Below are 27,972 nucleotides of genomic sequence, written 5' to 3'. Positions count from 1 at the left end.
AAGTTAACAGCATGTTTATGATCAAAGGTCAGATTTACACTAAGACATTTAATACTATATTTCAGTACATCTTAGTGGGTAAATATTCATTTTTAAAATGTTCATAAAATTGATAAAAAGGATGGAATAACTTATTTTGGACAGTTTTGAGGATTGCACTTAGAGCCTCAAGCATGCTAGGCAATTGTTCTACCACTTGTAGTTTCAGCATGGACTTCCTTTATTGTCATTTTACTATCACTTTTTAAATCTTGCATTCAGAAAAGTCTATGTAGAAGAGAAACAGAACAAATGATAAAATTTTAAGAGCTATATTTGATACATGAGTAATTGAAATAAAACTTGGTGATAGAAGCTAATACTGGTGGGTGGGGAGAGAGAAGAAAGGAGGGAGTACATTGCTAATGCAAGCAGCTCATTTATTTTATAAAATGCATGTTCTCAATTGGATATAATAATTTCATAATTTACCTCTGCATACTTTAACTTCAATGTTTTATGCATTTCTCGGAAACGACTGTAACGCCTGAATACGGTCCATGTCTCATCTAGGACAGTAATCTATTAAGAAAGGGAAAAAATGAATCAGCATTAATTAAAAGAAAAAGTAACTAAAAATCTAAAAACATAATTTAAAAATTAAATTAAAAGTGATTAGCCAGGGAAAAATCTGCAGAATTGAAAACATTAATCTAGCTGCATAAATATGACCTATAAATAATATTTGTACTCTATTAGATCTGCATCTTCAGCTCCTACACCTTGCTATAAGCAGTACATGCTTATGTAAGTGAGAGCTAGTTGGTCATGATATTAACTACTTGGGGCATAGAAGAGAAACAACACAAGGTGACCTTTTTGGAACGGTGGTGTGCCTATCCAAAATACTAAGTGTAGGTCTACACAGACCACCATGGTGAACACAAAGGGAGGGGGAATCAAGAGAAAAAAGCATAGGGAAGACAGAGGAGGAAAGAGGACAAACAGAAGAAAATAAAATAATAATAATAATAATAATAATAATGGGCCCCTGTGACTGCTAGTAGTTATATACTATCTGAGAATTACAGATGTAGCCTTTCATTGCGTGCCTAGGGTAAAAGCTCTGTAACATGTAAGCTCATCAGAGACCCTGAGAGGTTAGGTGGACCACATCGGCCTTTCTAATCCCATCTAAAGCCACACCGGCTTGTAAGTCTTGAATTCCTAGTTCTCTATTTCACACTATTCTGAGCTATAGACTCATGGACCCAACTTGAAGATAGGAACCTCTAATTCAACTCCCATCTTGACTTTGGTGTTGCCCATCTCCATGCATTTCACCACCTACCACTCCTTGCCAGCTTCTCAACTTCTTCTCTTTACTTCCTTATGTCTGAACAAACACAGGGTCCCAAGCTTTTCTGGGTACACTGTCTTCCATCCTTTGCTATCTTTACCTTTTGTTTTCTCATCCATTAGGTTTTGTGTTGGTTTTGCTGGAGACTCTTCCGCATTTGTTCCTTCCCTAGACCCACTCTTACAGGATCTTTACAAATTCAAATCTGCTCATTTCCCCTCCCTCCTGAAGAACCCTCAGCAGCTTTGCACTGCTCCTAGGAATCTTGTATATAAATTTATCAGATTTGGGGAGGGGAAAGGGAAGCACAGAAACAGTGGGACAAAGGATGACCAATTCATCAATGAAACTCACTAGACAATATGTGGGAAATGAACTATACAAGCTGGTGCAAAGCAAACTTGGGAGGGGAAGAATGAGTAGGTGATGCTGTTCACAAGGAAATGTATTTATTTCTTGAGTCATGTAATGCCTCTGTACATCATCTTTACAATAATTTTTTTTTAATTAAAGAAAAGGTCTAAATCTTTAACCTGGCACAATTGCCTGCAGCTTCTCTTTAAGGCCTCTCTTGCATCATCTGTCTTCTCTCCTGCTGCACTTCCTGAACATACTTTCTCTCCCACCAGGGGGTCTTTGCATAGGCCATATCCCTGTTTGGGAAATCTTTACCTGCCCATCAGAGAAATGCCCTTCTCAAATACATAGTTCAGATGGATTCTCCTGTGGCATCAGTGGGAAATGACAGGCAATAGTGGGAGAAGACCCCGGCTAGCAACCACTTAAGGGAGGAACAAGTCTTGAATCACAGCCTTTGTCCATTTCACTTATTTTCCAAAGAGGAAATGAGATGAGTTTGGTGATATATAAGGACGCCTGTTTTTTATTTCTATCATTCTGACTCTGCATTCATTTTGCACAATAACCTTTCAATTGTGGCAGGTTTAGGAATTTCCTTGAAAAAGATAATTGCCATAAGAGACAAAAAAAGTGAGTGGATTTACACAAAAATTGTTAAGCAAACAATGGTGTAGGTGCTGTGCAGCTATGCTAAGTTTTCAAGGGTCCCAACTTGGGGCAGCAAAGCTGGTTTGTCTTCTTCTCAGTTCCTTTCCCAACAAACCACACAGAGCAATAGGTATAGGGGGCCAAGCCTGCATATTCCAAAGGGTGAGCCTTCCTCTAGGCGATATAATACAAAAACTAGCTGGATAGGAATGAGAGGCCTGAGAGAGATGGAACGGAATAGGCCTTCTGCCTTCCCATGTGGCTGTGCTGTCAGAACTCAGACAATCAATGGGACCTCATCTATATGCAGGATATCTCGCAGGCAAGATCCTAGTTTTCCCCAGTGCCTGAGATTCCAATGTCCCAGTTCTTTCCTTCTCCTGAAGTCTTGCTATGGTATATCTTGTACTCTCTCATCAGCAGTATCCCTTAGTTCCTCAGGCCCTCCCAGGAGCTACTTCATCGCTACTCTGACTGAAAAGCTGGCTCTCCATTACAAAGCCACTTTCACAGCAGCTTCTCTAAGAGAAACTATCAGCAGAAAATTTCACAAGCTCACTGGCCAGGTCACTGATGTACCAACTATCTGGTCTGTCCATCATCTTTTATGTTCTTTTTTTTTTTTTGGCCAGTCCTGGGCCTTGGACTCAGGGCCTGAGTACTGTCCCTGGCTTTTTCTTGCTCAAGGCTACTAGCACTCTGCCACTTGAGCCACAGCACCACTTCTGGCCATTTTCTGTATATGTGGTGCTGGGGAATCGAAACCCAGGGCCTCATGTATACAAGGCAAGCACTCTTGCCACTAGGCCACATCCCCAGCCCCCATCTCTTATGTTCTAATTCAAGAGATATAGTAGTGCTCCCAGTTCAGGCTAAGTTCTCTATTTTGTCCTTCCCATTAACATGAAACTCCTTTACAATGTTTATTCATAGCACTATCAACTTCTTCCCATTATCCTTGGAATTTACTACAACCTGCTCAGCAATCCACCAACATACACTTCACAAAGTCATCAATGGTCTCCTTACCTCCAAATTTATGGATTATTGGTCTTGATCTTATTTAACCTATGAGAATGACTTGACATAGAAAATAACTCTCTCTTACTAACATCTTATTCTTCACTTGGTTTCCAGGTTGCTATACTCTTACAGTATTTCTGTTTGCTGAGATTTCTCATTTCACTAACCTCTAAACATCAACATGTCCCAGGTGTAATCCTTGAACATATTTTATTTTTTGCCTTCAATGATGGTATTCCATCTCATAGCTCAGATTTGCATGCTAGGACTGCTTGAATGGTCTTATTTCCCTGAGCACAGACTCATATGTATGCACATACACACACATATATGTATGCACATACACACATGTATATGTATGCATATATATATATATATACATGGCCATGTAGACATCTGTAGACATCTAATATGTGCCATATACAACATGGTACACTTACCCAAATTAATTTTATCCAAACACAATCCCTTTCGCCATCTAACCAAATGATAACACCATTCTTCTCAGTCAATCAAGAAACATGTCACTCTCAATGCTCCTTTCTTCACCTCCAGTCAGTTGGCAAATCCTCCCTGCCAAATGTTCACAATCCAAGTCTCTGGCCATTTCTAACCAGCACTAAGCATCACCCTCTAAGAACCATCATCTTTGTCTAGATTCTTTCAACAGCCTCATCAATAGCCCGCGTATGCTCTTGTCCCTCTTTCTCACTGCATCCCTCATTTTTTTCCCCCAAAAAGTGATCTTGTACAAAATTAAGTCACAAGGCCATTTCTTTGCTCAGATCTCAAAAGTTCCTTCACTGACCTGCAAACATTTTTCTGATCCATCTCCTCTTTAAACATTTCACCAACCACTCTTCCCTCCATTCACTCTCAATTCTTTGCTTTCATAAAATAGAACAAACATGTATGTACATAGCAAGTATGGTCTCAGGGGGTGTGTATGCACTGACCTATTTCTAGAATTCTCTGCAATTTGAGTGTTCATATGAGTTCTCTTGTTTCCTTCAAATATTTGTTTGAAAGTCACTTTATTTTTCAGAGCTTACTTTTATTCTTTTTAATTTCTTATCTTTAGCTTTATGTTGTTGTACAAAGAAATTGCCATTCAACAAAGCTGTCTGTGAATATAATGCATCTTGATTGTCACTCCTTTCACTTTGTCACTTTCTGTGTTATCCTATTCTACACCCCCCTCTCCCCCACTTAACACTACTTTTTATTTCTTAATTTGTTTTTTCTACTTAACACTTCAGTAGCATTTAGGCATAAGATGACAAGATAACAAAATAAAATCCTTACCTATGGGCACCCCCATTTCATTTTTCTTGATATTAATCTCCAAGGCTTGTAATGAAAGGTGAGATGCTGCTATGGTTTATGTACGGAGTTGGGAAGAGAGAGAAAAATGGTCCTATATGGACAGGGTTAAGCCTATACAAACCTTAGTAACATACAGTCCTTTGAATCAGGCGATCTCTGACTATTGTGATACCTAGGACTCCAAAAGTCCTAGCTAACTTAAGAGTTAGAAGACCCTCTATACTGTGAATGAGTATATTCTCAAAAATGTTGAAGGAAAAATCATTGGCATATCATGGGTAAAGACATTTTTGATGTTTTTGTAACTTCATATACATATCTCAATGAATCTACTTCAATATTTCAGTTTACTTTCTAATTTATATTGTTCTCAAAGCATAATGACTGACCAGCAGAATCTGCTTCACTCAAGAACTAGTTAGAAATGCACGTACAGGGGTCTCACACACATCTACTGAATTAGTAACTGAGCAGGTTGTAAGAGCCTCATTTCACTACTGGGGGATTCTGATGTCAGGTGGCATCTCAGCAGCCTTGATGTATGCCACCACAAAGTGTTGCTCCTCCAAAATTAGATAGCCACGTCTCATCATTCTCTCAAGGCCAAAGTCCTCAAGTAAGGCACTTGGGGCCCTTTCCCAGCTAACTTCATGCTATACATCTAATCCTATATCCTGCTACTTAAAAAATATCACATTGCAGAAAACTTTTCTTTTTATTGTCAAGGTGATATACAGAGGGGTTACAGTTATTTCCTGTCAAACTTGTTCCCCCTCCCTCACTTTTCTCCCACCTTCCCGCCTCTTGAGCCCCCTCCCCCACTGTACAGTTAGTTTGCAACATATTGTCTTGTAAGTATTGCTGTTGCATTGATTCACCTTTTATCCTTTGTCTCACCATTTTGATGTTCCCCTTTCCTTCCCTAATTCACACGAACGTATATAAAATACGTTCATACCAGGGTATCAGAATCAAATACAGTGACAACAGGGGCTAAATCAAAGAGAAATGAACTGAAGAAAAAAGAAATAATTTCATATAGTATGTTGAAAATACCAACACCAATGATAAACCACTTGTTTCCATATTTTGGAGATCATTTTGCTTAGGGTCATCTTATGTGATCATATATGCATGGCTAGTGAGCTATTGTGGTCATCTACTAGGACTATCCTAGACATATACTAATTATTACCAATTAGCTCTCTCATAAACCATAGGGTTTATGTTTCTTTGGGTCTGGCTCACTTCATTTAGTATGATTTTTTTCTAAGTCTTTCCATTCTTTTACATCCTCTTTGGAAAAATTACATACTCCCCCCACCCCCATGCGTGGTTCCATAGCATGTAGCTTCACATCATCATTATCAGTCACATATTACAAATATTAACTGGGGGTGAAGGTGGATGGGCTCTCATTGTAGAGATTATTTTCATTTTCAAATCACTGAAGAATTAATGTTTGACTCGGTTTAGTTAGTATGGAGAACTGGCTATAGTTACATTGTTCTGGTGATTTCTTTGAGGTTCATCTGAAGCAAATATTATCTAAATTTTTCACTGTAATATGATCTTTTTTCTTAGTTTTTTGAGATGGACTTACTATGTAGCCTTGGCTGGTTTTCAACTCAAGATCTCGCTACCACAGCCAAGTGCTGGGATTATAGGTATACACCTCCTGCCTGGCTCAGACTTTAAAAAAATTATACTAAAAACATAGTCCGTTCTCAGGAGATTTGTAATAAAAGTTTTTATTAAAGCAATAGAGAGATTTTTCAAAGGCTTCAACCTTGAGATTTATTCCTAAGCTCAGGTTAAATAAAAGGATTAAGTTAAATATACGGATAGATTAATTAAGTCTTGCATTATCCACTAACATGTAAACAGGACTCTGACAATGAGGATAGTGAAGATTATTAGCAACAACTAATACATAGCAAGTAAGACAAACAGCTATGTGATCTCTGCAGAAAAGTGAATACATCTCTTTTGTGTAATGGAAAGACACTGCATTTAGAGCTGCTGTTTGATTCATGTGAAGTTTGGAATAAAAAATATGCAAAAATGCATAATATCTATGGTATGTTTATTTATACTCCAAATTAAAACTGGGCATAGGATGGGATGAGGATGAAGAGAGAAAAATCATCAGGTCCATAGAATAAATAAATCAGGCCTAAACAGTCTGTTATTTTCTTTAAAGTTGAGGATGCAAGGCAGCATTACTGCATATCATTGAGAAAGCAAATTCATTACTTTTCTCTCTCTGAATGGTTTTGCTGATACAAATCCATCTTTCCTAGGTCATAAAGTGATCAAATGCAACTTAAATGTCATAAATATGTCTAAAAGATGGACTACATTTACTTATAAACAATTCTCAATTGAGTGCTTCCCACAAATTTATGTTCTATACATGTTTTGCTGGTTTAAGGATTGTCAGGCTTAAGATTTGTCCCAACTATATATTTGCTTATGTATGTCCTACCTGAATAAAGGGCAGGTTCTACAGTTTTACATCCAAAGAAAACTACTCTAAGAAGCCTCAAATTAAACACTCATTGTTAAAGAGTTCTCTTTGTAGCATCTGTTTTTTAACAACACTTACCTTGAACATATATATTCATTTCTTATTTAGGAATAGTTTGAAATGTATGATTGATACTAACCTAATACATGTTAAAAATGTTGTTCATATTTTTGCAAAATAAATTCTCAGTAACATAATCATGAATATACTTAAGGAAAATTAAATTTATTAAATGTATGTGTACAACAACAAACACTGTTAGAATTTAATTAAAATCTCTCCGGGTTTGTGGCTCACACCTATAATCCTAGCTGCTCAGGAAGCTGAGATCTGAGGATCGTGGTTCAAAGCCAGCCAAGGCAGGAAAGACTATAAGACACTAACCACCAAAAAGTTGGAAATGGCGGTGTGGCTCAAGTGAAAAAGCACTAGCCTTGAACAAAAATGAAAAAAAAATTTAAAAGCTTAAGGACAGCATTCATGTCCTGAGTTCAAGCTCCAAGACTGTCACAAAAATAATTAAAATCTAATCAGATACCATATACACAACAGTTAATGCATATTCTCCTAGCTGGTGGTCTACCATAGTAAAAGAAGTAAAAGGTGTGGAAAGAAACTATTGGGATTTTATATTTATTTTTCTCTTATTTTTCTACTTTGAAAGGATGTTACAATAAAAAGTACATTTAGTGCCTATTATACACTAAAAAAAGTTATATTGGCTGTACCTCAGCACATTTTTTTTACTGATAGGTGTGTAGGTGTGTGTGTGTGTGTGTGTGTGTGTGTGCGATTAAAAATATTTAGGTATATTAGGACTGCAGTTTAACAGTAATTAGCAGAATTAACCATTAGTAATTAGTAGAATTCTTACCAATCACATGCCCTGGCTTCAAGTCCCAATATAGAAGAAAAAGGTCAGGTGGCTGGAGAAAGATAAGTCCACATGGGTAGAATCTAATTTGTTAATTATACTCCATGTTCTAATATCTGAGGAAATATGGAGTCTATTCTAAATGTATGGGTGTGGAGAGTAGCAGGCATTAGTGCAATAGGCTTAATTAAAATCTCTTCAGGGCTGGGGATATGGCCTAGTGGCAAGAGTGCTTGCCTCGTATACATGAGGCCCTGGGTTCAATTCCCCAGCACCACATATACAGAAAATGGCCAGAAGTGGTGCTGTGGCTCAAGTGGCAGAGTGCTAGCCTTGAGCAAGAAGAAGCCAGGGACAGTGCTCAGGCCCTGAGTCAAGGCCCAGGACTGGCCAAAAAAAAAAAAAAAAAAACTCTTCAGACAAGTGATGTGCACAGAACTAAGCCAGGGGTGGCAAATGAAGCCAATATCAAAACTATGTCTTGTAAAAATTGTAGCCTGACATCTGATTATTCCTTCTTCTGATCTGACTCCTAGACCACCAAATCTGACATCAAAGACTGACAGCATCATCACTTCCTGGTTTCTAGCAGGCACGTGCACCCCTGGAATCCAAGTCTGCTAGCATGCTGGCCGTCTTCAGGGCAGCCAGCTGGTCAGCCAGCTCACCTTTTTCCTTCTGGGTCACTCATCCATAGGCCCAGGCTGGACTCTCAGTCACTAAAAGAACAGTACCTCAAAATTAGAAATCATATTAAGTGACCAAGACCCAAAGAAACATAAACCCTATGGTGTCCCTCATAGGGAATAGCTAGTACATGATTAGGCTAGTCATGGTAGAAGATCAAAATACCCCAATAGCTACACCCATATGATCACAAAAGATGATGCCAAGTGAAATGAACTCCACATTTCGGAAACAAGAGTTATACCACTGTTGTAATTATTTTAAATATGCCATGTGAAACCATACCTTTTGTATTTTTTTTGTTCTTGTCTGTTTTGTTTAGCTTTGTTTCTCTTGTATTCCCTTCCTGTGGTTGTACCCCCACTACCATCTATATCTCATCCGAATATCCTGGATACTGTTTATATGGGTATTAGAACTGGGGAAGGGAAAGTGAATATGAAAATTGAGAGACAAAGGACAAAAAGACAAACCATTCCAAAAGCAATACTTACAAAACCATTTGGTGTAAACCAACTGCACAACTCTTGGGGGGAGAGGGAAAGGGGGAGGGGGAGGAGGGAAATGAGGGAGGAGGTAACAAGTTGAACAAGCCTTACTCACTGCCTTACATATGAATCTGTAACCCATCTGTAGCATACTTTGACAATAAAGAAAAAAGTTTAAGAAAAAAAATTCCCGAGTCCTTCAACCTTCTGGTGGGGTACTTCAGAATAATTCCCCAAATCAGGCAGCCCATGGTGCCCCTATTCTCTCCCTTGTGCTGCCCAGCACGGCTGCAGGGAGTCCCCAAGGAAGGCAGACTGCAGTTAGATAAGTGTGTATTAATTTAACTCAGCATAGTCACTCCTCTTTGAAAATCCTTCCAAATTACAGTGATGAGTATTTCAAAATCCAACCCTCACAATGATCTTGTTTTCCTGGCGTGATTAGGGTCACTCAACTCCTCTGGTGCCTTTCAAGCAATGCTGTTACTACATTCAATCTCCTCTCATTAAAACTCATTTCCATCTTCCCTTAATTTTCCTAATTTTTTCCACCTGAAAGAAGAACCCATTTCCAGTGTCAACCTCAAATTCCTATGCCCCAAACATCACCGACCTTTGCCCTCAGTGTTCCCAATAAATGTCTAGAATACTTCCTCTCTCTCCTCTCTACTCATTGAAATCTTGCCCCCTCCCATCTCACAAGGGATAACAACATAAGCCTATTTTCGGTCTTCTTGATTACCTCTCTCTATATCCCTTGTCCTCCGCCTCCTATTATTCTGCATGTGCTTCTCTTCCCTCATTTAGCTGTCCTTTGAACCTACAAACTGTTTTATTTTCTTCAGTATCTTAATGTATTCGAGTTTAAAAAATGAAGGAATAATGAAGATAGTACAGTTCAGGCTCTTTTTCATAAAAGCTTTTCAATGACATTTCCCAATTCTCTTTCCTTGAACTGTGGGCTATAGAATGACCTGAATTTTCATCCTTTTTTGACTTATCTATAACTGTTCAAAGTTTTTAGCAAGTAGGCATGGGGGAGATAAGGATGAGGGCAAAGAAAGAAAAATGTCATTTATTCAATTCCTTTTGGAAAGAATATTCCACTGACTTCAAGACAAACTGATACAGAACTTGGGGATAAGAATAGATATGTGTAAGGCTCCAAAATGACACACAAAGAAACGGAAATGCACTCCTTCAATTTTCTTTTCCTCTTCCTTCCTTCCTTGACAGTCCTGGGCCTTGGACTCAGGGCCTGAGCACTGTCGCTGGCTTCTTTTTGCTCAAGGCTAGCACTCTGCCACATGAGCAACAGCACCACTTCTGGCCATTTTCTATATATGTGGTGCTGGGGAATCAAACCCAGGGCTTCATGTATACAAGGCAAGCACTCTTGCCACTAGGCCATATTCCCAGTCCTTCAATTTTCTTTAAGGGGTAGACTATATTAATCTAGAAGTCTTGTGTTCTGAGTGGTATTGTCCTATGGGCATCAAGCTTGGGAATGAAAGCCAGGCAAGTGGGCTGTGCTTTCTTGGTTTAGTAAGAGGCAGCAGTTGGAGCTCTTAGGCACATTTTTACAAGAAGTGATAGAGAGGCTAGAGCTCTGAGGTATTTGAAATTATTTTCTTCGGAAAGTACAGCATGCCCCTGCTCTGGCTCCTCCAGGGAAACTTCAGGAATGTTCACTTCTTTCTGTCCCTAATGAAACTAAGAGAGGGCTTGGCTCTGCAGCTCAGTGAGCACAATGGAAAAAAAAAAAGATGGTGTCAAAACCCATCCTGGGGCTTCTGGAAACAAAGGAATAGTTGTCATCTGGATCACTCCACAAACAGCATAGGGAATTCTTGAACCTAGCAGAAATTCTTTTTCCATTGCACTGGGCCCCATGACACAGAGCAGTCTGAAGGAATTCTGTTTCTGGAATCTGGGGAAAGAAGCTGGGCTCAAGTAGGAGCCTAGTCCCCTAAAACAATTCACTGCAAAAGCAAAGAGGAGTCAAATTCTAGTCTGAGATATTCCCTGTCTGTTGATATCATGGGCACGGTGCATGGAGGTTGGGATCATAAAGATTCCTGACAGAAGGAGACCCAGGCAAATGTGAGATTCTTCAGCCATTCAAACAACTTCTGTGCAGGTACATCATCGACAAATACAGAATGTGTTTCAGGGCCATGAGCTTGTGAACTTGGTTTGAATTTAGGGTGCTATGACAAAATATGCCCATAGATGGCTGCTAAGCAACATCAACATTCTAGGAAACTATGAATTAATCCTATTTCAAATAAGACTTTTTAGCTAGCCCAAACCTGGCTTTCTGAAGGAACTAGAAATAACTTCAGAGTTCAGTTTCAGCATCTCCAAAATAGGAGATAACACTACTTATTCTAGCATAAGTACCATACAGAGTCAAGTTGATGGTAACTTTTATAGACTGTATAAAGGCTCTGAGATTGAGAAGATACAGGAAAGATCTGACAGGAAGTGGAGCTGTGGCAAGTGGTAGAGCACTAGTCTTGAGCTTTAAAAAGTTAAGGGACAAGGCCCTTTGGTTTAAGCCCCAATATTGTCACCAAATAAGCCAAAGATCATCCATTGGAAAGAAAAAGATGAGGAAAGATCTTATTTACATGATGTAGCAACCACTAAAAAGGCGTTTAACTCATTTTGTGAAATTGACCTCACTTTTAGTTTTTGGTATGACTGGAATGTCATGCCTACCTCTTTCTGACATTTATTTTTTCAGGTAAGGTCTTCTGATGTATTCTTTTAAAAAATATATTTGCACTACCTTGAAGTAGCTGTACAAAGGAGTTACTATTCAACAAATCAACTTATAAGTACAATGTGTATTGATCAATGTTACCTTTTTTTATCATTCTCTTCCATCCTTCCCAACCCAACACCTCTCCTCAATGTTCTTAATTTCATGGGATATGCATAGAATATGCATTCTCTCCCTCTGCTCTCTTCATCTATCTATTTCCCTTCCCTTGACCTCCCCTATCACCTTTCACATAGCAGCTTCCTGGTGTTCACTTACATGGCTGTTAGTTTTCCTAAAAAAATTCAATGTTTGAATTATCCCCTACAAATATCATACTTCAGCCAATGCATTTGTGTGCATTTGCATACAACACATATATGTTTACTTGAAAATTTATGAATTAGTTCTACCTTCCACATATGAGAGAAGACATGCATTCTTTTTCTCTCTGGGTTCAGACAGGTTCCTTTTTTTACTGCCTAAGACTTGCTTCAAGCCACACTCTTCCTATTTATTCATTCCCTGTAGCAAGGATAACAGGTATATACCACCACATCTAGCCATTGCTAAGTAGAAATTTGAGCACAGTGGAAATTCAAGATAGGATCATGAATTGATGACTGCTTTTCTTCTTTGCTTGTGACTCCAGTTCATTCCTTCTTAGCAATGTCTCACATATTGCTATACTTCCTTTGTAAAGATTAACATGACTATCCAAATAATGACAGTATAAAGGATGGGTTGGTTTTTTGCAAAACCTGAGTAATGAAAAAACAATGGATATCCCCCCCCCCCCACACACATTTTTCAGTAGAAGTCAAAATACTTAAAGAGATGAGAGGGCTGCTTAATAAAAAATATCAAGACAAAATATGACACTTCAAGCTCTAATGTAATTTCTTTCACTTGCTATTTATGTTTAAAGACAGCAACAAACTAAATAGTCTAATCTGGAGGGGCTGCAGTATGTGAAATACTCCATTTGTCTCAGTTCTGCTAATACACACACAGGACTATAATCTATCAAGTTACTAATAAGCACACGTTTAGCTGCCAACCCACTACTCTTTCTGAACACTTATACTCTATCAAGTCAGAAGCAAGTATTTCTAAAAGATGTATGTGTGTGTGGCTCATCTAATAGACTCGATGGCTCCGATTTCTGTTCTGCCAAATTGAGAGAAATTTCTCTGACTGTGAATGTGATTACTGCTACTCCCAAACTGCAAATTTCCTGGCCATCTTCTCTTCAAGATTCCTGACACATCTACCCACCACCATATGTTCAATGTTTTGTCAAAGTTTTAACAAACATCCCACTTTACAAAATACCTATGACTTACCAAAGTTCAAGAAATGGGCTTGGCATGATTCAAGTAGTAGAAAACTTACCTGGCATATGTGAGACCCTGAGTTCAATTCCCAAATAAAACACACACGGACATGCACAAACACACACACAAAGTCAAGCTAAAAAGTTAAAAATACATACATAAAAGGAACAGCAAATCTTGAAAAGAGGCAAGGATGTAGAAATGGTTGCTATTTGTAGGACAATACTGAAATATGTCCTCAACATGAACAAAGTGAAAAAGGTAATGATATTTGGAAGGCACTTGAAAAAGGATTTAAGCCCAGAATGGCCCTGGACTCATGTAGGACAGGGATATTCAGGACCTGGGTCCACTTACTAGCTAATGTATAAAATATAATTATCCCTATTGCAAAAAATTTTCCTGTTTAAGGCAACTTCTCGCAAAATGCCTGAGATGCTGAAGTTCTTGATAGACAGTGGCTTCCTTCCTTCCATTAGGGGCTGCAAACTCATTCACACACAGGCATCCTTCAAATACAATTCACAGAGCCTTGGGGCATAAGCTAACAGGGAAAGCAGTGAGTCTACCACATTATTTAAGAATATTAAATTGTGCTGTAAAGGATGGATGAAGCTCATAGGAAAGGTTAAGCACAGTTCCTAAATAAGTAGAAACTCAGGAGATAGAGGCAGATCTCTTAGGATATGTCAGAACAGATAACAAATGCAGGCAGCCCATGAGATACAAAAATTTCACAATGTGAAATATATGCTATGGAATGGATAAGAATGCTACGTCCAGATAGAAAGGTAGGGAAGGATCAGGAATTACATCATGCCTCCTCTGGGATAACAGTTATGTCACCCCTGAATTGGCCATCCTTGGTGACAACCAGACTGATCCTATCCTTTCCTATAGGTGTTCTCCTGGAGAAGTATAGGTAAAACCCAAGACTGTCTTCAGCACACAACTGGCCCGATATGTATGTGCCTGCTTCCCCTTGAGATGAATGTTCAATAGCTCTGGGAACCCTTCATCTGCCATGGTCCTTTGCTCCAAACTCTATTCTGGTCTCTCTATAAGCATATTATCAGTGGGAAAAGAAGCAGGGGAGTAGACAGGCCAACATGGTGTGGGCAGGGGCTAGGTAAAATGCTCAAACAAACCATTCTTGGCCCTGCTGCTGTGCCTGGAGGCTACTGGGTTATGGGTTAGAGCAATTTCCTCCATGGCAAGGTATCCTGAGGTCCAGGGTGGGACAGTCCCATCCTCAAGATGGGTTGGTGTTTTCACAGGAATGTGGGCCTTGACTCTTGTGTTTTTTGATATTTCACAAACTTAGCAGGTCTGGATTTCGATGTCAAGTCCTTACCAGTTAAATGGTGAAAACTCATATAAAAAATTAAAAATAATCTGTTCAGACAGAATGAGATGTATCTTCCTTCTACGGCAATCTGCTTTTGCTGCCTCAAGAGGATACTAACCCACAACTGTGTCAGGCCCTGTGGTTCTTGTGATTTGCTCCCTCCATAGGAAAAGGAAGATTGAAGCATAACTGTCACCCCAAAGTTTGGCAATCCACTGTGCCTCCTTTTGGTCTCTTCTGTTGGGGAGGAGTCTAGTAGATGTGAGACCTCTCAGCACTGAGCATCTCCTGGCTCTGGGGCTGGACAGACGAAAATGAGAAGAGAAGGAAGGTTCACATAGCAAATGCTGAAAGACTAAAGTGAAGGAGTAGCACTGATTCAGGATCTTTGGAACTGTTCCCAGATACTCTACATGGGTATGCTTGAAAACTTTCTCAGTGTCCTATTTTGTCTGGGTCAATGGTTACTGATGTTATCACCGCTTCTCTTCTCTTTCTCAGGCCACCAATCAGGAGATAGAACAAAATGAGACAGGATTTAGGGGCCAGAGAAGGAGCCTGTTACTTTGGGAACCCAAGCAAGAATCAGAAAACTAGAACTAGGAAAGGTTTTGGTTTGGACATTGTGGGTCTGAAGTAAGGTATATGTACCTGCAACTTGGCATCTCCAAGTAGATCAAGGCAACACTCTTCAAAATGGTTAGCCCATAACTATGTGAGGAAAGGCAGGGCCCAAGTACCACTGAACAGTGAGAGGGGGTTTGTAACCAGGATGCTGAAGGCTCCTTAGAAGAGACAAGATTAGAACAAGGACTACCACAAGCAAGGGTCTGGAGAATGACCAGGTGCCCATCATAACATACAAAGGAGGGACAATGAGCCTAGAGATGCATCTCTCTATGAATAAGACATAACAAACTTACCTATAGGGCTGGGAATATGGCCTAGTGGTAAAGTGCTCGCCTCGCATACATGAAGCCCTGGATTTGATTCCTCAGCACCACATATATAGAAAAAGCCAAAAGTGGGGCTGTGGCTCAAGTGGTAGAGTGCTAGCCTTGAACAAAAAGAAGCCAGGGACAGTGCTCAGACCCTGAGTTCAGGCCTCAGGATTGGCAAAAAAACAAAACAAACTCACCTATAGATGTTCGACCCAAGGCATGTGGGGAGGCAGGATTGAAAAAGATAGGAGATAAGGCACGAAGAAGAGAGATGGGAAAGATTTGCATTCATCAAGGTATTCCCATTTACTCACACTTTCCCTGTATAGCTAAGAACATGGAACCACACTAGAAGGGGGCAATGGGTATCCATGAGTATGGACAGAGTTCAAGAGCCTATAGAGGGCTTGTTTGCAAAGGGCCTGAAACTCTGGACAGGTCATGCTCAATAAGAAAACCAGCCTTGCATGTGTCCTACTGCTGTGTCAGCATTTCTGGTCAGTCACTCTGTGGGGACAGTGGCATGTGTTGTGAGAAGGGGGGAGATTAAGTACTAAATGCGACTAGTGAGGCCTCAGGCAGTATGTGTCTTCAGGAAAGACCAGTGATAAACATGACCATGACTAGAACTATGACGATGCTGTGAAATGGCTATAAAGAGAGCACACTGGATGATAATGGAGGCATGGAGGAAGGGAAAGACATGATATCTGCGTCACCATTCCAAGGAAGGCAGAGTCATTATAATGGTTGCCTTTTTATGTGAACAGAAACTCTCAAGAAACAAAATATTTAAAAATATGCCAGCATTGGCGTATTTCTTGGTAGTATGATATTGATATGTTAATTAAAACCCAAGGAATTTATAATAATGTCATATATCTAAGACAGATGAGGGGCTGGGAATATGGCCTAGTGGCAAGAGTGCTTGCCTCCTACACATGAAGCCCTGGGTTCGATTCCCCAGCACCACATATATGGAAAACGGCCAGAAGGGGCGCTGTGGCTCAGGTGGCAGAGTGCTAGCCTTGAGCAGGAAGAAGCCAGGGACAGTGCTCAGGCCCTGAGTCCAAGGCCCAGGACTGGCCAAAAAAAAAAAAAAAAAAAAAAGACAGATGAGTATGGCATTTGCTGTTACACTTAACCACAGATTTTTCCAGGCTGGTGTTTTGTACCATGCTGAAATGTAATTTAAGAATTAAATTGTACCCACTCTGGTCCTAGCTAAGTAAAAATGGCAAGCCTAATTCAGAGTAATAGATTTCATGTATCAATCACCAAAAGTCCCTTCAGCTTTGAAGAGAGGAGCTTTAACACAATAGTGAGATTGCTAGTTCTTGTGGCAGCTGCTGTTGAGGATGAACACATATTTTGCAGACACATGCTGCTGACCTTTCAACAATACTCAGCACCAAAATGTATTCTGCACAGAGAGAATTTAAGTCTGGCCTACCTTCAGCCTCTAGCCTGTTCTCTGGAACCTTTGGGAGGAAGATGTTTCTCCAAGTACACATGGACATGGTCTCAAAAGGATGTCCTTTTAGAAATCTCTGAAAGGTATAACTTTGAGGAAATGGAAAGGAATTCCTAGACCTGTGTCCTTCCAGGATCACTAAAAGGTAGAAGCCACATGGAAAGAACAGCTTTGTATTTCCTCAGGAAAGAACATTTAAACAAAAGCTAATGAAAGACAAATGAATAAGTAGTTACACATCCATATAGCAGGATGCTACCCAGCAACAGAAAGCAAATGACTATTATACCAACTATATGGCTGGAGCCCTGAAACATGTCAGGGAAAACAACCCGATCTAGAAGGCAAATGCTGCATGATGCCAAGTCTGTGGCAGCTGCAAGAGACACAGTACACCTGTTCTAACCAATCAGTTCTTTCCTGGAGGCCCCATTAGTGAGCTCCCTACAAAGGATCAGGACAAACTCTCTGGAGTACTCAAGGATTCTAAATTTGATGGGTCCGGCTATAAGATTTGTGGCACAACCCACACTTATAACGTGTGCACGTCACACACATAAACTGCCCTCCACAAAGTAGATTTAAAAAGTTAAATGAGACCAAACACCAAAAGTCTATCTATGTATATCTATTTTCTTACTTAAATTTCAGAATATGGAGAGGGAATGAACAACCCAAAAGAAAAAAATCTCAAAAGTTATAAAGACACAACTGCATATCAAAAGTCACTGAAAGGACAGGGAAATCTTGCTTATTTCCTAAGTCTTTTAATTTAATTTCATAACAAGTACTCCCCCCCCCCCCCCCCGACAACACTTACTATGGGTAGGTACTTCAGGCACTTTGCATAAATAAGAGCACACACCAGCCCATCCATCAGCTGGATTTTACTGTCCCCATTTCACAGATGAAGAGAGCAAGGCTGTGACTCAAGAACACCTGAAGACAAGGCAGGACACTGGTGGACCAAGCACTATTCTAACATTTGTTCCTTTGCTGGGAGCTCTCCTAATATCCTAATATCTTCTTTGGAGTGGGGCACCACAGTCATGTGATGTGTTTTTAGTACTATCCCGTGATCGTTCTGACAGGGTGTCCCCAGGGGAGTGGAGGCCTTGCTCACTTGCCTGTGAAGACGTTATGAGAAGCTTCCTCCTGGGAGAACCAGGGATTCAGCCAAGCTAATGCTCACAGCTGTTCCTGATGCTAATGGTTACTGCATGGAAGCAAGGTAAGTACAAAAGAAGGCAGAATAATGACAGGCTTTCAGATAGGCTTTCAGAAAAGCTTTCAGGTAGGTTCAAAGAAAGCAGAATTCTGCAGATTTTGGATTTTATGTATTAGGAAGCAGAAGCCTAAATCTGAAAGGCCCATACAGTTTTCTGTAATTGGCTTCTGTAAGCTGGCTTTGACAGTGGCATTTTCACAACCCTGACCGTATCTGTACACCAACGGACAACTATTTGCTCGTAATTCTATGTAAATCAACTCAGTTTTTAAAAAGTTACACATCATCTTCTTTACTCAAGGTTTATATATGAAGTCAATTTAATAATTATATTTTATTAATGCACTCATCTTCTAAAGGAAGTTAATTCCATGTAACAACTATAGTCACTGCATGCTTTCACTTCTGTGAGTGCTACACTTTGGAGAATTGTAATTCTGAGCTGATGAAAAAGCTACTCTTGATTCCCTAATCCAAAAGTATGAAAGTACAAAACCCTCAAAAATTACTTTTATATTTGTATATAACAGTATATACAGCAAATATGAACTCTATGCAGACATACATACACAAACAGTAGCAGATAGATATAAACAAAAAAAAGGAACTGAGGAGGAGTTAGGCATTATTGTTAGGTTAGGGGGCAAGTGGAAGTAATAAACATTTGAGGATGTGTCATTTTAATTAAAACAAAACTGGAATTAAATAAATACCACCACAACACAAGTATCACACTTCTCTTTAACACAAATCTCAAATATATACATACTGGCTGCTCAGTTTTCTTTAAACTCTGCATATATAGAAATAAAATAATCTGCTTAAAATTATTTTGATTGTATCTTCAGGAGACAGAAGGAAAGAATGGAGTGGCCAGGGCCCAAGGGCTGCCATGAGTGGCATCAGGGGCTGGCTCAGGCTCCCCACTTCCTGTCCCTCCCTCCTTTCTGAGAAGCTCCAGACTTGTTGGCTTTTCATGATGCCCTTCATTAGATGCTTTCTGAATAAAGCAGCTTTCCATGCAAGAAGACATTTGGAGACTACTTGTGTTCTTTTCTCTCATTTTACAAATGAGGAAACTGAGGCTCAAGGAACCTAAAAAACTTCTTCAAGGTATGGCAGAATTAAATCTACAGAACTCAGCATCCAGATTTCTAAGCTTGTGTTTATCTGAACAAAACTACCCCCAAGGACCTCCTTATGTATCTATATACTAGTGACCCTAGTGGAATTCTTTACATTAATACCCTTGCCTAGCCTTGAAAACAAACAAGTGTGATTTATCATTAATTCATCAAAGAGGAGATGGTAGCCAGCAACCCTTAAAGAGGTGTGATGAGTCAACGGAAATAAATTAGAAATAAGATTAAATCATTTGTTTGGAAAGTATGATGTAAGGAAATAGGCACATCTCTTCCTTAAAAATCATATAAATTAAATAATACCTGGCCCAGATTATAAAAAGTCTCTAATAATACATACAACAACAATAAAAACAGCAGCAGTAGTAACCGCAATAGTTATCATGCCTGGCTTATATATACTAGTCACTAGACACAGCACTTTACATGCACTGGAATCTGTATTTTAAGTTCTATTCTTCCCAGTTTTATAGATAAAAATTGAGCCTATGCCCAAGAGTGAAGGCCAACTGCCTCTGAAGATGTGTCAATTCCAGAGCTCAAATCAAGCTTGTCCTGGGTACTCCAGGATGGCTGACTATCCTAACTGTTGGGAGACAGGAAGTTTCTTATCTGGTCTCCCCAGCTGATACTACCTTCTAAGCATCACTTCTTGTCTATGTACTGTAGTCTAGACTTCCACACAAAGAGGATGACCAATATATTACAAAACAGAACATTCAACTGTAGCTGTATGTCCTTTTACAGAAAGGACAGCGGAAAGCCCCGTGTACTCTCCAACTTCCATTTCTCCACAAAAAAATAAAGAAAGGACACTTACCTTGACCTCAAACTCGAAGTGCTCATCCTTTCCTTGTCCACACAGCACATAGCGTGGAATACTAATCTTAATTGGGTCCTTCAGGTCGTCTGGATTTGCTCCCAAAGAGCGAGAAACCATCCGCTATCAAAGGCACATCAGGTAGGGAGAACAAAGAGAAAGGAAGATCACTCTGCTGCAAATACGCTACTTGGACAGGAGGGAGACAATGTGTTTCAAGTAGAGAAAAGAGCATCAAACCAGTAGAGTTTATTTAGAAAAATGATAGTCTCCTTTGAAAAAGAAACATTAAGCCTCCCTTAACAAAAGACTCTTTTTAAGGTATAAACTCCAAGAAGTTAGGGCAAAAGCACTTCAAAACGTTTGGATTTGAAGTTCCTTCCAATTTATAAGAACAAGAGAAAACAGAAATAAGTTACATACTCTGACTATATATATGTCAGTATAAATTAAATTCCTTTTTGGAAAAGTCTTGAGCATTTGACAGAGTATCTAACTGCTGTGTATAAGGCTGAAGGTTTTATTCAAACTTACTTCATCTTTAAATTTTAGCCATTTTTACAAGCCACTGTAGTGTGGAAAGTAATTTTTTAAGGCATAAGTAAGACAAATCCCAAGTATTTTCTTTATTCTCCATTTGATTAATAATTGTGTTGACTCTGACAAATACTAATAGTCTACACAGTGGGAGGCCAGAGGTATCTCTAAGATAGAGGCACCATAAAATAAAATTTCAATATAAGTTCTCTTGAGTGTAAACAGAAAGAAATATCTGAACAATCCATATTTATATTAACCTAGGGCTTTAGAAAATACAAGTATGCTTTTCTAGCAGAAGGAATAATAAATCAATTAGAATTATACTTAACACATAGTGAATAGTTATTATATATCATAACTATGTTAAAGGGTTTTCATACATTGGCTCCATTATTCCTCATGATCCCCCTATAAGGTATAAACCATTCTTAATCCTGTTTTCGAAGAAGAGTTCCAAGGACAGCAGACTGAGGTTACTTGATGGTGGTGAGTGGTTGATCCAAGATTTGAACTCAAGGTCACTAGAGACCACATTTGTCACTACTACATTTTTGTGCTATTATAAAATTCTAAAGAGATAAATTGAGCTAACCAACACTTTAAACATATATAGAATTTAAGAAGAAGGAGACTTGCAGTGAAATTTATTTCTTTGACCAAAACAACCATCAGTAGGCCATCAGCCCTCTTCCTCCCAAGCAGGTGCTAAGGAGAAGATCTTAGCCAGGAACCTGGGTTAAAGCTTGGCCTTCTGAATGCTGCAGGGAGGGTGGTTCACTCCCAATCGGTGTTTCGATTCAGCTGATGGTGTGGATATTCTGGCATGATGTGAAGCTCCCAAAGCTTTTTAAAGAATCTTAATTTTTCCCCAGTGGCTAGTCACACTCAATGAGAAGCACTATTTATCATATGACACACTTATTTAGCTGTTCCCAATGTCAAAATTCAATGTGGAAATTCTTAAAGAGAGGTTTTGACTTCAATTTACTGTCCATTTCCAAAATACATTAGATTTTGTGAAACATGAAATATGTGTATCTCTCCCTCTCCCTCCTCACATCCCTCTGTCTCTTAGTACTGGGGCTTGAACTCAGGATTAGGTATTATTCCTTGGCTTTATCACTGCAGGCTAGCACTCTACCACTTGAACATCTCCATGTCCAGAATTTTGGTGGTTACTTAGAAATAAAAATAATTTCACAAACATTCCTTTCCAGGCTGGCTTTGAACTGCAATAATCAGATCTCAGCTTCCAGAGTAACTAGGATTACAGATTGTGAGCCATAGGCACTTAGCTTAAGTTCTATGTTTCCAAAGATATACAATTATGAGATCAATCTCTAATGGAAAGACAGTGGCTTGAGGCTCAAGACCATGTACATTTCACCAACAACACAAAACCCAAAAGAAACCGGCAAACACTAAACAATACAAAAACCTGCCTTTGACACCTTCATGGGACACATGAGTTTGTGGGAGTTACTGGATCTTAGATCATCTACCTAGCTCACATCAGTCTAGTACTTTACACATCAGCCTTATATGTGGGACTTGATAAATAGTTCTCCACCTGAGCCAACTGCCTCAATCAGGATGAGAACTTTATTGAGAAGGTACTCCTCCCTTCATTACTCGCATACTACAGACAAGAAATATTGACACATGGCCTTGCTACCATCTTTGGATATGGTTTATTTAAATCTCATTGATTTCATATCAATTAAATATATGACAATCAGCATACAGCAATAAACCACTACCGAAATGAATAACTGAAATATAAGGCAGGGATGTGGAGGCAAGAAAGGATAATAGAGAAAAATAAAAATTATGAGTTTCCACCAAATCATTGCTACAGTGCAAGTTCATTTAATTACTTTATAAAATCAGTTTCAAGAGAAATGTAGACTTCTCAGGATACAGTGCGAAAGGTTCCCCACATTCTCTGCAACTATGTTTATCTTGGGCAGGGAGAAAAACTGAAATAAATGCCTCCTAAATTTATTCTTGATTTGAAAGGGGTTGTATTTTGAATAGCTTGAGCTTTATACGAGACATGTAAATGCATACTGTAACATTATATCCCATTGTTTATGGGCACTTTTAAATATCCGTGACATTATTTACCTTAGAAACAGCCAGTTTCCCTGCAGTGCCAAAGAAGGCTCTCAGTCTCTGAAAGGGAAAATAGTGACACATCATGGCAGAAAGGAAGCACTAAGGCTCTGTGTTTAGAAGTACCTTTGCAGCTGATCTCATGTAAGGGACTACCTAAACATTATATGAAATCCTACATGTACTTTGGAGAAATGTGCTATCGAGAAGCAAAGGTCAAGAAAAAGCATATGGTTAATAAATTCTTACATGTCTTTATATTAGCAAAGTTGGGAGAGATGGGGGAGAATAGTGAAAGGGGTAACATTGATCAAGAGGCACTGTATTCATATGCTCACGTGTTGAATTTAAATCCTGTTGTACTCCTACTTAAAGATTATAATAAGAAAAAGAAATACCATCTTTACAAGTTAAATACAAAGAAATATTTTTCTGATAGCTTTTACTGAAATAATGTCCTGTGTCAACAAATACTCTGAGCGAAACACTATAGTCAGATCCTCAGACAACAGAAACATACATAACCCTAAATAATCAGATTAGAATCTCCCTGTTCTACTCAGGCTAACCCATTCAAAGAGGGCAAATAGAGGAAATGAACAGAAAGTAGCATTAACATCTACTCAGATCATTGTCAGCTCTGCAGAGGGCATGGAACGGTCCACTTCCAGAGGGAGTTATCAACATTGCCCCTGAACACTTCAATTACGTACCAGATGGTTAAATCAGATCACGCTCTGACCATGACAAGGTCAGAGCTAAGAACTGCCATTCAATCTCCAACAATCCATAACCAAGCTTTGCGTCTAAAATACAGGCTAACCACAATTTTCCAGATTTAAGCATGTTACCAATTCCTGTCTTTGTTTCTAGCATAGATAATGTTCCTAATTTCTCCTTTTTATTTAAATCACACACACCATAGTAACAGTTCTAGTTAGAATTATTACATACCAAGCACCTATTGTGCCCCATCAGTTTGAAAGTGGGGGCAAGTGCAAAGATGGATTTGTTATAGTCAAATAGGAGGCCTGTTAAAAGAAACAGGGAATAAAAGTAAATTGTATGAGCAAATGCAAAATTAAGATAAATAGCCAGGAAATGTTTATATCCACTTCCAGGAGAAGCCTGTTTATGTCATGAGGTTCATTGTCTCAATGCTATTCTTCTGTTTTAAATTTAAAATTTTATTGTAAAAGTAATGTACAGTAGGGTTACAATTACATAAGTCAGGTAATGAGTATATTTCTTTTTGAAAAGTGTTACCCCTCCCTTATTTTCTTCCACTTTTCCCACTCCTTCCTTGCCCCCCCCCCCGCCAAGTTGTAGAGTTCAGTTCTAGTGTATAAAGTATCATTGTTGAATTGGTTCACCCTTTGTCCCACTGTTTATGTGATTCCCCTTTCCTTCCCCAAATCAAATAAACTTATATATATGGGGTGCAGAAATAAAAATCAGAGACATTAGGGCATAAACCAAAGGGAGGGAAAAAGAAAGAGAAAAAAAAGAAAGAAAAACTGCAAACAGTACAATTTTTAAAAAAGCTCTTATTTCTATTTCTTGGAGTTCACTTCAATAAGCATCATTTTATATGGTCATATGCACATAGTTATTGAGCTATTGTGGTTCTTTCCCAATAATTTCCTAGACATATTCTAGTTATTACAGAGGAGAAAAACCATGGAGTCTATGTTTCTTTGGGTCTGGCTAACTTCACTTAATATATTTTTCCAAGTCTTCCTGTTTTCTTAGGAATTGGGGCAATGTCATTCGTTCTGATGGAAACAGAGAATTCTATCATGTATATATACCATGTTATTTTTTTTTTTTTTGGCCAGTCCTGGGCTTGGACTCAGGGCCTGAGCACTCACTTTCCCTGGCTTCTTTTGCTCAAGGCTAGCACTCTGCCACTTGAGCCACAGAGCCACTTATGGCCATTTTCTGTATATGTGGTGGTGGGGAATCGAACCCAGGGCTTCACGTATACGAGGCAAGCACTCTTGCCACTAGGCCATATTCCTAGCCCTTACCATGCTATTTTTGAAGGCTCAGTAAACACAATTTTCTTGGATTTTTACAGTTCATGTGGCTATACACTACAAGTATATCTTCTCCATTTTTATTCCAGGCAGGACTTAACAATAGCCCACCATGAAGAGAAAAAGCTAATCATGACTTTTAAAAAAATGACTTTTACTCCCATCAAGAAACAGAAATGTTTTCAAATAAAGGTGTACTTCTTAGCAATTCAGAAGGCTGAGATCTAAGAACTGCAGTTCAAAGCCAACCTAAGCAGGAAAGCCATGACACTCTCACCTTCAATTGACCACCAAAAAGCCAGACATGGAGCTTTAGTTCAACTGGTAGGCATCCTTGAACAAAACAGCTAAGGGACAGAACCCTGGCCCTAAATCCAAGCCAGAATACCAGCACAATATATAAAAAAGAGGGGCTATTTAATGTTGGTATATATCCATAGGCATGCATTATCCAGAAAATGAAAGACTATGTTAAATTTGTAGAATATCTTGAGTTTAGCTGACCTATCCAATTCTCACTGAAATAAATTTTTTCTTTCATATAAATCTGTGTTGGCCAACACTGTTTTAAGATTTAAAAGTATGAGGGACCTAATGAGTGTTTTAACTTTGAAACTATGAAAATGCCATGATCTCCTTTGTGATCTCGAGTCATATGAGACTACTCCATGTAATGGTCATTGGTTCTGGACAACACATCAATAAATGGATGATTTTTTAAAAGTCTACATACTGGGTCGATTTTCGATTGATAATACAGCAACGGCTGCTGAGAAACTCTCACTACCACCCATGAGTCTAATTTGAGATGCTCTGGAAGGAATAACTCTTCTGAGTTCTATAAGGTCTTTAGTTAGGCCTGGAAAGGAGCATTCATCTTCACTTACCGAGATCTAGCTTTGGTTCCAGCTGTGCTGACTTTTTTGGGCCAGTAAGGAATAAAGATCAGGGGGCATTCACAGTCATCAGGTTTCTTTAGAGCATTCTATTTAACTTTCTACCAAAGCTACCCCTATGTATACAAGGTATCTGTGTTATATTGGCATTCTAATTATGCCCCGGATTTTCTTCTGCAAGGCACTAAAAACCACAGAGAACAAAGAAGGAAAACAATGAACTCTGAGAACAACATCATCTACAGCAATCATTGAAAATGACAACAAACTCACCAAGTAAATAATTTTTAATATCTATATATTTTAAGTCTGGTAAGAATCACCTGAGCAATGCTTGTAAATACTCACTTCTAGCATAGACAGGAAAAAAAATAAGAAATAAGAAAAATAAGAAAAAAATAAGAACCAGACAGTATTAAGTATAATAATGACTAGGAGGAAGCTTTGGCAATGTAGAAAATATGTACAATCTTGTGTAAGAAGTCCTAGGTTTAAGTCCAAAATTTCAGCCCAGCAGTTTTTCACAGTCTAAATCCCCAAATATGCAATGAACAGAAATGATAATTTCTCCATTTTAGGAGGAATTTTAAGGATAGAAAGGAAGACCACAGATAAATCACATCTATGTGATATGTGGGAGGGTTATTGTTATCTGGGTAATCCATGGTATCATCAGTAACAAGAGATTCCAACACTTCCCATAAAAAGGCCAGAGGAATGATTTACCAAGGAGTACTGCTTATCAGGTGCATTTTTTATCAAGGAGGTTTAAAAATATTTTAGATATATCTGTCATATCACACTACACAGTGACAGTTTAGAAACTGTGATTCTAGGAACAAGGGAAGGATTGAAAGGTGTTGGATATAAGGATGAAAAAAAAATAAGTGGAGATAAAGAAATGATGGTCCTGTGTAAAGGCTGTGATGGAATAAAGCCTTCACAATGGATTTGCTTTCTTCTGCTACAGAAGGTACATGCCTTGACTAGGCAGACTCTGCAAATGGAAGGAAGACAAATTTTAAAAAATGGTTTAACAATAGAGCAATTCCCAGTGAACAGCTGTTTCAGTGGTGGAAAGGGATTAGCAGATTCTTGGAGATATTCAAGCAGAGGCGTAATCTGAAAGCAAGTTGTAGGAGGTAACTTAAGGGTAGGTATGTTCTTCTGGAGCCAGAATGTTTCCATTAGAGGGAGGTCCTCAAAGTTTCATCTGCTTTACCTTCCATGGGCCCTTAGGAACCATGACATAAACATCTATGGTAGAATGAATTGCTGGTCCTATTCTTCGTTGAGTGTTAGCACACATCTTGGCAAAGCTTTTCAGTGGATGGTGGTAAGTACTTCCTTGCCTGTTGACTTTGAGTTGGGTGATTAGCATTGGCCAGCTGTAGATTAGCCAATAATTATGCCATTAGAGACTTACAAGGCTTCCCTTTGCTCCCACATCCAAGACCCCAAAATGAGACATATGGAGCAGACCAACCTTAGCTGAGCTACTCATGACCTCTGGCCTATAATAAAGCTGCTTAAAATTCAGCAGTGAAAATTAAGACTTTTGTGTTTTTCATATATCTGAAACTTGAAGAGCTGTTTGTTACTTGGCAATAGCCGACAAATGTAAGCTTTGTCACAAGAGACAGGTATTTAAGGAACAAAGTAGAGTTATCTAACCTGCATTTTGAAGACTAGAACTACAGTAAGAAAACCACCTCTATCCTCCTCATCAAAGCAGCATTAGTAAATGCAATTTCTATTTATCATACAAAGCATCTGGGAAAAAGATATAAATAAAATTTACTGTGATTATTTCCAGAAGGTTTATGTATTCTTTTCCAAAGGGAAAGCATGCACATTTTCTTTTTATAGAAATGAAACTGGGGAGACAAACTGTTTTGAAATGTTTTTCAACAAAGTCTAAATAAATTCACCCTAACAACCACAAGTCTAAAGCGTGCAGCTGTGAGCAAAATGGACTTTAATCAAATGCAGAAATCACTATTTCAAAAGTGCTCAAAGAGACATTGTCTAGAATACATCAGCAAATCCC

At 38.8% G+C, this 27,972-nt stretch overlaps 1 protein-coding gene across 3 annotated transcripts in view; it reads right to left on the bottom strand.

Annotated features, from left to right (window-relative positions):
• The window catches only part of Kif16b (kinesin family member 16B), a 269,825-nt gene that overhangs the window by 53,494 nt on the left and 188,359 nt on the right, over nt 1–27,972 (bottom strand). For all 3 annotated transcript variants that reach the window (XM_048348767.1, XM_048348768.1, XM_048348769.1), the window contains 2 exons: nt 20,333–20,455; nt 472–561 (listed from right to left, as the gene is read on the bottom strand). In XM_048348767.1, coding sequence (XP_048204724.1) covers nt 472–561; nt 20,333–20,455 — 213 coding nt within the window. The remainder of the gene's footprint in view (nt 1–471; nt 562–20,332; nt 20,456–27,972) is intronic.

This window comes from Perognathus longimembris, chromosome 6, assembly GCF_023159225.1.
Source record: "Perognathus longimembris pacificus isolate PPM17 chromosome 6, ASM2315922v1, whole genome shotgun sequence".
Classification (NCBI taxonomy): Eukaryota; Metazoa; Chordata; class Mammalia; order Rodentia; family Heteromyidae; genus Perognathus; species Perognathus longimembris.
Note: the sequence above shows the minus strand (reverse complement) of the source record. Positions and strands in the feature narration are given on the sequence as shown.